General features: G+C 48.9%; 1 protein-coding gene across 1 annotated transcript in view; it reads left to right on the top strand.

The window, feature by feature from the left end:
* The window catches only part of LOC140393728 (parathyroid hormone 2 receptor-like), a 302,658-nt gene that overhangs the window by 104,693 nt on the left and 183,319 nt on the right, over window positions 1-14,646 (top strand). The window contains exons 3-5 of the mRNA XM_072480057.1: window positions 9,211-9,321; window positions 9,417-9,538; window positions 9,779-9,873. Coding sequence (XP_072336158.1) covers window positions 9,211-9,321; window positions 9,417-9,538; window positions 9,779-9,873 — 328 coding nt within the window. The remainder of the gene's footprint in view (window positions 1-9,210; window positions 9,322-9,416; window positions 9,539-9,778; window positions 9,874-14,646) is intronic.

Genomic DNA, 14,646 nt, shown 5'->3' with positions numbered 1-14,646 from the left:
TGAGTGCCGGGTACGGGGGTGAGTGCTGGGTAGGGGGGGATGAGTGCCAGGTACGGGGGGATGAGTGCTGGGTACGGGGGATGAGTGCCGGGTACGGGGGGGTGAGTGCCGGCGAGGGGTACGGGGGGGATGAGTGCTGGGGACGGGAGGATGAGTGCCGGGTACGGGAGGGTGAGTGCCAGGTAAGGGGGGATGAGTGCCGGGTACAGGGGGATGAGTGCTGGGTACGGGGGGGGGGGGGGGTGAGTGCCGGGTAAGGGGGGATGAGTGCTGGGTACGGGGGGGGTGAGTGCCGGGGACGGGGGATGAGTGCCGGGGACGAGGGGGTGAGTGCCGGGTACGGGGGGATGAGCGCCGGGTACGGGGAGATGAGTGCTGGGTAGGGGGGGATGAGTGCCGGGTACGGGGGGGTGAGTGCCGGGGACGGGGGATGAGTGCCGGGGACAAGGGGGTGAGTGCCGGGGACGGGGGATGAGTGCCGGGGACGAGGGGGTGAGTGCTGGGTACGGGGGGATGAGCGCCGGGTACGGGGGGATGAGTGCTGGGTAGGGGGGGATGAGTGCCGGGTACGGGGGGGTGAGTGCTGGGTACGGGGGGGGGTGAGTGCCAGGTAAGGAGGGGTGAGTGCTGGGTAAGGGGGGATGAGTGCTGGGTACGGGCGGATGAGTGCTGGGTACGGGGGGGGGGTGAGTGCTTGGTACGGGGGGATGAGTGCCGGGTATGGGGGGATGAATGCCGGGGACGGGGGGATGAGTGCCGTGTATGAGGGGATGAATGCCGGGGACGGGGGGATGAGTGCCGTGTATGAGGGGGTGAGTGCTGGGGACGGGGGGATGAGTGTCGGGGAGGGGGGGATGAGTTCCGGGGAGGGGGGGTGAGTGCCGGCGAGCGGGAGGGGGGGGGGATGAGTGCCGGGGACGGGGGTTGAGTGTCGGGGACGGGGGGTGAGTGCCGGTTAGGGAGCCGGGAGTTGGGGGGTGAGTGCTGGAGACGGGGTGCGAGGGCAAGGGAGTTTGTCTGCCTGGCAGGGAGGGGGGGGGGTGGCATGGGCTTTGTGGGGGGGAGTGCCGGGGACGGGGGGATGAGTGCCGGCGAGGGGGATGGGGGGGGGGGGTGGTGAGTGCCGGGAACGAGTGGACAACGAGATCAAAAACCTGACTGCGCAGGTGCGTCTGTCGGCCGACGTGCGTGATGGCGCACGAATCGCGCTGACGTCAGTGTCATGACGTGTCCGAATTCTGGCTCCGCCCACTTAAAACGGCAATGTCCGGAAAGAGGACGTCGATGTCTCCAGTGTGGCAAGCTTGGCCACTACGCAGCCCTCTGCAGGTCCGCTCCACCGCTCAGCAGCCAGCGATCCCAACTGCGGTGCAGAAGTATCCGCTCAATACAACAAGGCATGCCAGATTCTGATCCCGACAGCCCAACGGACCCTGATGCTGAGTGCCTCCAGCCTCCATATCGGATGCGCATCATAACCACACATGAACTGGACACCACCACACCGGTGCAACGCCTCTCGATCCTCAGTGTGGATCCCGACGACGGGTGGTGTGCTGTCCTCACAGTTAACAAGGCTCGCATCCGATTTAAACTGGAATCCGGCTCGTATGCGAACCTCATCTCACAATCCGACCTCAACACCATCCGGGCCCGACCAAGCATTCTTCCACCGGCCTGCCAGTTCCTTGACTACAATGGCAATGCCATAGCTGCCAATGGCTCATGTCAACTAGGGGTATCCAACAAGGCGATCAAGGCAACGTTACGATTTGAAATCGTCAGGCCTGACAGGACGTTCCTGCTCGGTGCTCGCGCCTGCAAGCTCCTGAACCTGGTTCAGCGAGTCCACACCATGTCATCGTCACCGGTGACGGCCTCGCCCGATGGAAATTTACATAGACGACATTATCACGCAGTACCACAGTGTATTCGATGGAATGGGCAGCTCCTGTACCGATACAAAATACTGCTCAAGCCGTACGCCACCCCTGTAATCCATACACTACGCCGGGTGCCGGCGCCCCTCAAGGATCGTCTGAAAAAGCAACTACAGGACCTCCAAGACCAAGGCATCATCTCGAAGATCACGGAGCCAACTGATTGGGTCAGCTCCATGGTCTGTGTAAAGAAGCCATCAGGGGAGCTCCGCATTTGCATTGATCCCAAGGATCTAAACCGCAACATCATGCGGGAGCACTACCCGATCCCGAAGTGTGAAGAGTTAACCAGTGAGATGGCTCATGCCAAATTCTTCACTAAGCTGGACGCCTCCTGGGGTTTTTGGCAAATACAGCTGGACGGGTCCAGTCGCAAGCTGTGCACTTTCAACACCCCGTTCAGCCGCTACTGTTGCAACCGCATGCCTTTCGGTATCATATCTGCCTCCGAAGTGTTTCATCGCATCATGGAGCAGATGATGGAGGGCATCGAGGGGGTACGAGTATACATGGATGACGTGACCATCTGGTCCACAACGCCCCAGGAACACATCGCTTGCCTCAAGCAGGTCTTCCAGCGAATTCATGAACATGGTCTCGAGCTCAACAGGGCCAAGTGCTCATTTGGTCAATCTGATATTAAGTTTCTCGGCGACCACAACTCGCGGCAGGGTGTGTGGCCAGACGTCGACAAGGTCTTGGCGATCAACGCCATGAAGACCCCGGAGGACAAGAAGGCGGTCCTCCACTTCCTCGGGATGGTCAACTTTCTCGGGAAATTCATTCCCAATATGGCATCCCACAGCATGGCCCTCCGCCATCTCATCAAGAAGTCAACGGAATTCCAGTGGCTGCCCACACATGAAGCGGAATGGCGTGAGCTGAACGCAAAGCTCACCACAGCCTCAGTTCTAGCATTTTTCGACCCAACCAAGGAAACCAAGATATCAACTGATGCAAGCCAGGACGGCATTGGGGCGATGCTCATCCACGAGATGACTTCTCGTCCTGGGCTCCAGAGGCATGACGCCCACTGAGCAACGGTATGCCCAAATCGAAAAGGAGTGTCTGGGTCTCCTGACAGGAATAGTCAAGTTTCATGACTACGTTTACGGCCTGCCGAAATTCACGGTGGAAACGGACCACAGGCCTTTAGTCCACATAATCCAGAAGGATTTAAATGACATGACACCTCGGTTACAGCAAATTCTTCTTCGACTCCGCCGCTATGACTTCGAACTCATCTATACATCGGGCAAAGAGCTGATCATTGCAGATGCCCTATCCCGGTCCATCACCACACTGTGTGAACAAGGTGACTTCATCTGCCACATAGAAGCGCAAGTGCAATTGTGTGCCATCAACCTCCCAGCCTCTGACGAACGGGTGGTCCAAATTCGTGAGGAAACGGCCAAGGATCCTTTACTGCAGCGTGTGATGCAGCACCTTACCCATGGCTGGCAGAAGGGACAATGTCCCCAATTCTTTAATGTTAAAGACGAGCTGACGGTTGTGGAGGGAATCCTTCTGAAACTCGACAGGATCGTTATTCCTCAAAGCATGCAGGCTATGGTGCTGGTTCAACTCCATGAGGGTCACCTTGGAGTCGAGAAATGCCGACGCAGAGCTCGGGAGGCAGTTTACTGGCCGGGCATTAACCAGGATATTGCCAACACGGTCCTCAACTGCCCCACCTGTCAGAAGTTTCAATCTGCTCAACCCAAGGAAACACTGCAACAGCACGAGAACGTGACCTCTCCTTGGTCCAAAGTAGGTGTAGACCTTTTTCACGCCAAGGGGCGTGACTACATACTCCTGGTCGACTACTTCTCCAGTTACCCAAAGGTGGTGAAACTGTCCGACTTCACGTTGAAGGCGGTCATCAAAGCCTGCAAAGAAACGTTCGCCAGGCACGGGATACCGCTCACGGTAATGAGCGACAACGATCCATGCTTTTACAGCCAGGAATGGTCTGACTTCGCACAGTCCTACAACTTCCGTCACGTTACCCTCAGTCCCCACTACCCGCAATCAAACGGGAAGGCCGAGAAAGGGGTCCATATTGTCAAGCGGTTGCTGTGCAAAGCTGCAGACTCAGGCTCCGACTTCAACCTGGTAATGCTGGCATACAGGGCAACCCCATTGTCCACTGGGTTGGCTCCAGCGCAGATGCTCATGAATCGCAATCTGAGGACCACAGTTCCAGCCATCCATGTTCCTGACCTTGACCAGCTCACGGTACTACAAAAAGTGCAGCAGTCCCGGGCCCAACAGAAGGCCACATATCATGCTCATGCCATGGGTTTACCTGATCTGGCCGATCATGTTTGCGTCCAGTTGCCTGAGGGCGGTTGGTCAGCCACAGCTGTTGTTGTCAAACAAGTTGCCCCGAGGTCTTTCATTGTTCGCATGGCTGATGGCTCCCTGCTACGGCGCAACAGACGGGTATTGCGAAGAGTTCCACGCCCCCCACCTGACCACAGTGCTCCGCCGGCTATCATGCTTCCTCCGGATGTACCCTGCCACGAGGCCACCGATCTGCAGCGATCCTGCTGGCCCACGCGACCACCGTAATGGCAGAGATCCCACCTCTCCACGTGCAGGCGGCTCCTGATCCACCTCTGCGGCGATCGACAAGAATTCGTCGCCCGCCACAAAGACTGAATCTGTAGACTTAACTTTTGTAAATTTTTGTGACTGAATCCATCGACTTAACTCTTGTAAATATTGCTTAGTTTGCCATGTATCTGCACTATCGACACCTTCCCATGTATGTACGTTTGTTCAATTACCGTTTGTATATAGTCAGGCATATGTATATATATATATGTATACACACCTCGGTATTTATTTAACTAAAAAAAAAGGGGGCGATGTCATAATATCCACTCATGTATATAATGAGATGCAGACAGGCAGTGATTGACACATAGCATGATCAGTAAGCATACAACACAGCACAGCCAATCACCAGACAGGACATTACCACTATAAAGCCAGAGGACACTAGGTTTCCCGCTCTCTCGGGACCCAGCTACTGAGACAGTCAGAGTCCACGAGCTAGCAAGCACAAAAACCATGCGGTAGCTAGTAAGTCGGGTCAGGCTAGTACAAGGTCACTAGTCAGATCAGTATAGTGTCGACCCACAGCTGAATATGTACAGCAGTTCATCTAGTTGAATAAAACAGTGTTGGATCTTCTCCTGTGTTAGACGTCTGTTTCTAGCTTCCCTGCATCGAGTGCAGTCTACATCGAACCAACCTGCCTAACACATCAAGCTGGTTCTTTTACTTGGTGGATGAAGAATTTTAAGAATGTTCCTGATTTTTGCTGAATTCTTTGTGAACTATTTTTAGGCTTCCAAGACAGTTTTGGACATTTCACAACATACCAATTCTGCTTGCCTCTGTAAATAAATTGAGTTGTGAATAATCCTGTTCAATAGCTCAACCTTTAAAAATCGGATGTTCCCTTCCAGTCGGCGAACACTTCAGCAGTCAAGGGCATTCAGCCTCTGATCTCCAGGTAAGCGTTCTCCAAGGCGGCCTTCAGGACGCGCAACAACGCAGAATCGCCGAGCAGAAACTTATAGCCAAGTTCCGCACACATGAGTGCGGCCTCAACCGGGACCTGGGATTCATGTCACATTACATTCATCCCCCACCATCTGGCCTGCGAAATCCTACCAACTGTCCTGGCTTGATGCAATTCACACCTCTTTAACCTGGGGTTACCCCATCTCTGGATCTGTAAAGATTTATTCACCTGCTAATGCTCGCATTCCAAGCATTGTTTGGCATCTTTGAATTTGTCTATATATGTGTTTCTGGAACATACCTCTTCATTCACCTGAGGAAGGAGCAGCGCTCCGAAAGCTAGTGACATCGAAACAAACCTGTTGGACTTTAACCTGGTGTTGTAAGACTTCGTACTTTAAAAATCGGTACCTCCCATGGTTATTTAGAAATTAATATTATGTCATTAGTGCTATTCACCAGTAAGTTTATTTCAAGTGAGAACTATTTTCCTCTGTGGCATGCAATATTCTAGATATTGGGCGAGATTCTCCGGCCCCCCTGCCGCGTATTTGTCATCCACACGCCATTCTCTGGTGGCGGTATTCTATCTATCCACCAGCCGCTTGACAATGGGATTTCCCATTGAAACCACCATACTCTGCTGGTTGGGAGTGGGGGGGTGGGGTGGGGGTGGGGGGTGGGGGGCGCTGCCACAGGAAAGGAGAATCCCGATGACTGGCTGGATAATTCCAGCTACTACATTGAAATACACAGAAGTTAAACCCAGAAGCAGGACATTCAACCAGACCAGCCTGCATCGAAATTAATCTCACCACCAGCAATCCCCATTGCCATGTAAGCAAATAATTCTGATCATCTTCAACCTATCTTCTTGATAATCTACTCAATGTAATCGTGAATACTACAAATGTTTCTGCCTCAATTACTCTGACAGTTGGAATGAATTCAATATCCTCTGTGTGAACAGACTTCTCAATCTCAAGCAGCCTGCTTCTCCTTACCTTGTCTCATCATTTAAACACTTTTATCATATCACCCCATCTGGAGTCTGCAGCGATAGCGATGTGACCTTAAACTTAAAATTGGGTGTGTCTTACAAACAAATTTCCCCCGAGCCCCACATTTTAAAAGTTTTTCTTTGTCTTTTTCATCCCAGGTAGGCCCCTAGAAAATTGGTGATGTGCCCTCTCAAAAACTTGTTCTAAATTTACATCTATCTGGAGTTTTGCACTGGCTCATCATTCGCTTTTCTACTCTATACCCTGTGTCATTAAAATCCAGTAGCTTCTTTTTTGAGCTTTCTCAACTTGAGGTACTTCCTTAAATTCCCGATAAAACTGTACCCCCAAATCCCACTGCTCTTCCATAGTCATGAACATACCTCCATTCAAAGAATTTTAAAATCAAAATCCATTACCTCACATTGATGAGAGTGAATTCCTTCTGCCTCTTTTTACCCATTGCTTCCATTTTATTGATCGATGCCGAGTGTATTCCTGGCTCTGTGCAAATGTCTCAGGAGTGAAAATTCAGGCCTCTAACTCTGTTTTCTCTCAATGGAAGCTACCACACCTTCAGAGTATTTCTAGCATTTTCTGATTTTTTGCAAAATTCTAGCAAGTGTAATATTTTGTTTCTGATTCACTGAAATACTGGGCTGAATTTAATGCCCTAATTCGAGGTAGGCTTGGTAGCAGGTTGGGACCCTGCCACCTTCCGCCCACTATCCCAAGTAAGTGTGGAACAGGAAATTTTGTGGACAACCATCCCACCCCGACAGCAATCCACATCTGTAAATGGACAATTAATGCTTGGGTCCCTCACTGGTCCGAGGCCTCTGCTCCCTTGGTGACACGGCCTGAACCAACAACTGCTAGCCTCTGAATGGTCATCATCTCTCAGGGGTCCTTCATTCTGCAAAAGGCCTGGTGCTGCCCAGTTAAATGCCTGAGAGACACTTAATTCAGTGGGCCTTCCTGAAAGGAGGTAACGCAGGCTTCTCACTATCTCCAGCCTGATGGTGGGACTCCTGTCACTTCCAGTAAAGACCAGCCACTGTTCGTCTGCTTTTGAAAAGCAATTTTATTTTCTCCGATGCTGGACCCAAAATGTTGTTCTCATGTGTCATCAGCACCTTGCGCTTCAAAATCAGAATTAAATTACAATCCAAGTATTAAAAATTGTATGCATAGATCTCTAGAAAAGAATTGACAATCTTAGGGTTAGTAGGTTTGTGCACTGGGTTTTTATGTGGTAAAAAATAGTTTAATAATAAAATAATAATCTTTATTAGTGCCACAAGTAGGCTTACATTAACACTGCAATGAAGTTACTATGAAAATGCCCAGGTCAGGCAGCACTATGGCACAGTGGTTAGCCTCCTCCTGCACTGTAGTGATTCTATGATTCTAGTTGTAAAACTCTGTTTTTTCCCTATCCTATTCTCGTGTGCTTGTTTGTTTGTATGTCATTGAGTTGGCCCTCTCCCAGGTTTGATTGTATGAATAAATAATACCACTGATGTAACCTGAAGAGAGTTTGCTGTGAGTCACTTTTAAATTGACTTCACAAACAAGGGTTTGGGGGAAACACGCTAGAGTCTATTTCAAAAGTTAAAACACCTATGCTCATGGACAGATGGTGAAAAAAATAAATTAGTTCAGTTTGCCTCTCTCCCTCTCTGTAATATGAGGCTCACACCTGATTCAGGAAAATCCCTGAGCCACCCAGCTAAAATGGCATAGAGCAGAGTGACAGCAGTCGGCCATTCAGCCAGTTCCCATCATTCTTGGCTCCATTTACTCAGCCCGGTTCTGTAATCCTTCATACATGATTTACCTGACACAGTTGTTAAGTTAACCACCTCAATTTTAACTCTGCTTTCTCCACATTTCTGTTTAGCAGAGGGAATTAACATCAGCTGTAAAGCATCTGAAGCAAACCAAAATGTAACTGTTATACTGCAGTCATTGAAAGAATATAAACTAAAGTCGCCATTGTCCCAGATGACCATTGATTGCTTTCCCCTTTGAAGGGGAGATCAGACTGGTGGTGATTTAACCTGAAGATCACCACACCTCAGGCAAGGGGCAAGGCTGAGAAGATGGGGCCTTGATGATAAAATGAAATACTTACATCTATACCTTTCATGACCTCTCAGAATATGACAATTTTTTAAATAGCCAATTAAATAATTTCTTTATAGCCAATAAAGTGCATTTATTGAATTGCAGAAAAATACAAGACACTGCAAACTGCAATGAAGAGTGGCCAAATAATCTATTTGTGATGTTTGTTGAGCGGCACCAGGGGGTATTTCCCCTGTTCTTTGAAATAGTGTGTGGGATGTTGTATATTAACCTGTAAAGATAAATAGAGCCTTGGTTTAATATGTCAGCTGAAAGGTTGCACCTGTGGCAGTGAAGCACTCTCTCAGTGTTACTGTGGAGTATTGGGCCCTACATTTTGGGCCCAGTGCCACTTTAATTGAACCCTACAACCTTCTCCCTCAGAAGCAGGCGTGGTACTACTGAACTACAGCTGGTAGCTTTATATATGTGCTTAAATCCTGCTTGACAATTCTATAGTTTGTCTAATTATTATTATTATTATTAATAATTTATTCAGCTTGTGTTATTCTGTGCAAGAAGGTTTTGAGAATGTTTTGGTGCAGTTAAGCTCATTGGACTCATCATTCCTTTTCGCTTTGTTTTATTCCATTCTTTCTCAGATGGATCCTGTTCTCCGGAGTGGGATGGTTTGACATGCTGGCCAAGTGGATTGGCAGGAGAACTCACTGCTGTTCCGTGTCCCAGCTACATTTATGATTTTAATCATAATGGTACTGTGCCAAAGTTTATCTATGGGAAAAAGCTAAACAATCCAAAGTGACACAAAGCTCTGAAAATATCAACGAGGTGTCTTTTCTGTTCGCAGGGTTTGCCTATCGTCAGTGTGAGGACGATGCAAAATGGAAGTTTGTTGAAAATCTGAACCGAACATGGACAAATTACACCGAGTGTATCACTTTCTTGCAGACGGACAATAGCAATAGACAAGTAAAAGTTGAAACCTGTCTTTGGTGAAGTTTTACAGCCCATTGTATTTGTATTATAACCTCTGGGGTTGGGGGGGGGCGGGGTTGAGTGGAGGAAATAGCTGTGAGGCCTGAAGAATTGGTAATGGTATTTTCAGATTGCTTGAGTATTATATAATTAGTAAAGATAGAATCCAAAAATGTATTTTTACTGAACATCAACTACTTCATAATTTTTAGATAATACACTCTTATTTAACAGGACTTATTCGAACGATTGTATGTCATGTATACCGTGGGATATTCTGTGTCACTCTGCTCTTTGACCATAGCGATTATGATCATAGGATATTTCAAGTAAGTGGAGCAGATTAGTGTCATTTATTTTTTCATTCGAATTTTAAATATGAGAAAGAAAGTAACAGGGAGAACGTTTTACAATTTGAAATTGCCACTGCAGAGATTCGTGTGACAGAGGCAAATATTAATGGATAGAAAATCATTGCATGTGTGACTGAGGCATGAAGGCAGCAAGAGAATAAGGAACAAGCCGGCCTTTGTCAACTGTGCCTGGTTCCTCTTGCAAAAATTCCATATGGAAAAACTAGCTGACCCCAGCCACAGGAAATTGGCCTGGTGATGATTAAGATTGGTCAGAGATGGGGCTCGTTAAATTATTCAAATTCTAAGTATGTCCTTGCATTGTGCGAAGCGTGGCAGAACTAAATTGAAAAAAAATTACCCTATGTGCGGGTGGAGGAATAATGGTTGAGTAGATAATGTTGACGTAAGGGAGAACGTTAAATCAAATAATACCTACAGGGCCTAATCTGGGCTCACTTAGCTGAGTTCAACAGGGCAGCAGTTAGGGCACCACAGTTATCCCAAGAATACTGCTGCTAATCACAGCCTCTGCTGAAAAGTGTGCATGTATAAATATTGGCTGACGGAATCATTGTTGCCTTATTCACGAACAAACTGGGATAGGATAGCTCCCATTCTTCCTCTGCAGTACACACATTTTTGATAGTATTTGGGAGCACGAGAGAAGAAATCTGTGGTCCGAAATGTGGTATATTGCCCATCCTTACATCTCCCTTACTGGAGTAGATATGTCAGCACAACTTGCTCTAATATGTACAGCTTTTAAAGAACAGTCCTAAAAGTTAAATCAGTAAGATGTGTAGCATCTAAAATGAGAGTTGATGCTTATTGAAAACAGAAGCTGCATTATATCTCTGTGATAATTAATTCCCTGGCCACAGACACTACACTTCAAACACAGATAACAGGTAACTGAAATAACGTTCACATTTGGGAATTCACCTGTCCCTCACCCATGGGTGAGGGCATTTCTTACATTTTATTTATGACAAGAAGGAAATGTAATTTATATTGTGCACCAAATTTTCAATTTATGTCATGACACTGCACATGTAACTGTTACATATGCTTATTAACAGTGCTTAAACACTGCTATATATTGCTACCAATGTACTAGACTTTGACTTCAACCTCACCTGCAGTGGTTTAGAAAAGTACTGAGTGTCTGTATTAAATGTTTTAAGTCTGCGTTTCGTAACATTGTTTAATGTCTTTGAATGTTTAATGTCAACTACCTGCCAATGAGCCCCAACACTGGTCCATGCTAATATGTGACAATGTGGGCCAATCAAATCAGTGGAACAAATGTTTCAACCCTATTTTCACGTAGTTTCCTTGCCATTCGGCAACCGCCCCTCTTCCAATTATTTCTTAAACACCTTTCCTGTGTTTTCAGGTCTGGTCTTCGGGGAGTGGGTGTAAAAGACATTGAAGTGCTCAATCAGCCATGATCCGATTAAATGGCAGAGGATGATCGCTGAATGGCACACTTCTGTTCCTGTGTTCCACCTACTTTCTGTCGGGGGACCCTCCATTCCATTCAAGTAGTACCGCTCTGTCCCCCTCCTAATTGGTCTCTATGGTGCTAACAATAAGACTATCCAGGCTGCAGTACAGGGTCAGAAATGATAGACATTGTGGAAGTGTAATAACCCCCACGGGGCCCACAGAAATACCCAGATTGATCTCCCCGAGCGTGCGTGTGTGGGTGTGTATTTACTGCCATATAATAAACCAGAATACACCCTAGCATTCGGCTTCCAGGGTCTTTATCGGATGCTATGGTGCTGGACTTGATGTGGGATCTAAAGCTCAGCTTCGTCTTTGAAGTTGCACTTCACTGGATTCCATAGGAATGAACAGCTAGAGAGCTAGGTTGCAAAACTCCTGAAAGATGTTCGACTGGAGTTTGAATATTAAAAAATATATATATTTTATTGAAGCATTTGTAATTTTCACAATTAAAGAGACATTTCTAAAACAACCGCGCGGGTCGATGCACAAAATGCCCCCTAAAATAACAACACACAATAAACCACGTACCCCACTTCTCCCGCCCTATCCCCAATTACCCGTGTACTAAATTCCCTGCCGTTATTTAACATTACCATGCCTCCTATTTTCCTCCCCCCCCCCCATCTTTTACCCTTTCCCCCCTTACTGCTGATGTTCAGTTTTTGTGAAAGAAATTGATGAACGGCTGCCAACTCCGGGCCAATCCCTGTATTGATCCTCTGAAAGCAAACTTGATTTTCTCCAGACTGCGAAACTCTACCATATCGCTGACCCACACACCTGATTTTGGGGGCTCCGAGTCCCTCCATCTCAGCAAGATCCGTCTCCGGGCCACCAAGGAGGCGAAGGCCAGAATATCAGCCTCCCTCCCCCCCCTTTGCCCCAGGATCTTCCGACACCCCAAATATTGCTAATTCTGGACTCGGAGTTACCCTACCTTCCAGGACTTCTGAAATAACATCTGCAAATCCCTGCCAGAATTCCCTCAGTTTCGGACATGCCCAAAACATATGAACATGGTTGGCCGGGCTACCCCCACACCGCCCACATCTGTCCTCCACCTCCTCGAAGAACCTACTCATCCGGGCTACCGTTATGTGGGCCCTGTGGACTACCTTGAACTGAATCAAGCTGAGTCTAGCACAGGACGAGGGTGAATTTACCCTTTTCAAGGCTTTTTCCCACAGTTCAGTTACCAGCCCTCTCCCAACTCCTCTTCCCACTTCCTCTTCACCTCTCTGATAGGGGCCCCTTCCCACTCTAACAATTCCCTGTATATGTCCGAAACCTTCCCACCTGTTTTTGACAGCACTTTATCCTGTAGTCCCCTCAGGGGGGGCGAGGAAAGCTTGGGACCTGTCTCCGTACAAAGTCCCGCACTTGAAGATACTGAAACCCGTTCCCTCCCGGCAAGTCAAACTCCTCCTCTAATGTCTCCAAGGTCGGGAAACCCTCCTGGATGAATAGATCCCCAAACCTCTCAATCCCTGCCCGCTGCCATATCTTAAAGCCCCCATCAAGCCCCCCGGGACAAACCGATGATTGGCACAGATCGGTGACCACGCTCCAGTCTCATATGCTGCCTCCATTGTCCCCACACCCTCAGGGCTGCCACCACCACTGGACTTGTGGAGTACCGAGCTGGCGAGAACGGCAGGGGCGCCGTCAGTAAAGCCTCCAGACTCGTACCTTTGCAGGAAGCTGCCTCCATCCGCTCCCAGACCGACCCCTCCCCCACTACCCACTTCCTGATATCGATATGTTGGCAGCCCAGTAATAGTTAATGCTTGGGAGAGCTAATCCCCCTTCCCCGCGGGCCCGTTCCAGGAGTACCATTTTTACTCTCGGGGATTTACCCGCCCATATGAGTCTCGATATCGCCACATTAATACTTCTGAAAAACGCCTTTGGGACAAATATCGGGAGGCACTGAAAAAAGAAAAGCAGCCTCGGAAGGACAGTCATCTTCACCGTCTGGACCCTCCCCGCCAGCATCAGTGGGTGCATGTCCCATCTGCGGAAATCCCTTCTCATTTGATCCACTGCTTTGCCCAAATTTAACTTGTGACGCTGCCTCCAATCCTAGGCCACTTGAATCCTCAGATACCTAAAACTCTTCCCAACCACTTTAAAAGGTAGCTCCTTCAGCCTCCTTTCCTGCTCCTGTGCCTGAACTAGGAATGTCTCGCTTTTCCCCATGTTTAACTTATAGCCTGAAAATCGCACAAATTCTCCTAATACCTCCATGATTTTGGTCATCCCCCGCACCGGGTCCGTGATATAAAGCAGCAAGTCGTCCGCATAGAGAGAGACCCTGTGCTCCACCCCCCCCCCCCCCCCCCCCCCCACCCCCCTCACTATTCCCCTCCAGGTATTCGCTGCTCTCAGAGCCATTGCTAAGGGTTCTATGGCCATGGCAAACAGTAATGGGGAGAGCGGGCATCCGTGCCTTGTCCCCCAACAAAGACTAAAGTGTTCTGACCGAACTCGGTTAGTTCTTATATTTGCCACCAGGGCCTGGTACAGTAGCCGGATCCACTCCACAAATCCCTGCCCAAACCCAAACCTGCTGTGGCGCACAAAGACTCCGTGAGACGAATAGAGTGAAGTCGATGAGGCTTTATTAAGCGTGTCTGTTCCCCAGCAGCCCGATAGTAAACTGGCCTGCGGGGGAAGGCACCGGCTTCTTATACTTCGCCTTCAGGGCGGAGTATGAGGTCAACGGCCAACCAGGACCCGGGATCTGTCAGCCAATGACATTAGGGCTTCCAGTCCCACATGACCCCCAATACATACTACCACATTCACCCCTTGTCAAAAATGAACCCGGCGGGGTGATGCTTCGTATGGTGGTAAGGGTTTACAGGGCTGGTCCTGGGAGGATAGAACAGTTACATGGTAGTTTTTGAATTCCCTCCCCTGTACCGTTAGGGTAACTATGCAGAATCCCTGGATCTGTACGGAGTGGGATCCTGCAGCTAGGCAAATCTTTTGTGCGCTGGGGAAGGTAGTTAAGGAACAGCGTCTTACCGTGTCGGGATGTATAAAACTTTCCGTGCTCCCGGAGTCGACTAGGCATGGCGTCTCGTGGCCGTTAATTAGGACCGTTGTCGTCGTCGTCTGGAGAGTCCGGGGCCGAGCCTGATCGAGTGTAACCGAAGCGAGCCGTGGTAGTAGTAGTGGGGTGGGGTCCGTTGTTGCCGTCCAAGATGGCGTCGGGGATGGACAAAA

Source organism: Scyliorhinus torazame, chromosome 2 (assembly GCF_047496885.1).
Source record: "Scyliorhinus torazame isolate Kashiwa2021f chromosome 2, sScyTor2.1, whole genome shotgun sequence".
Classification (NCBI taxonomy): Eukaryota; Metazoa; Chordata; class Chondrichthyes; order Carcharhiniformes; family Scyliorhinidae; genus Scyliorhinus; species Scyliorhinus torazame.
Note: the sequence above shows the minus strand (reverse complement) of the source record. Positions and strands in the feature narration are given on the sequence as shown.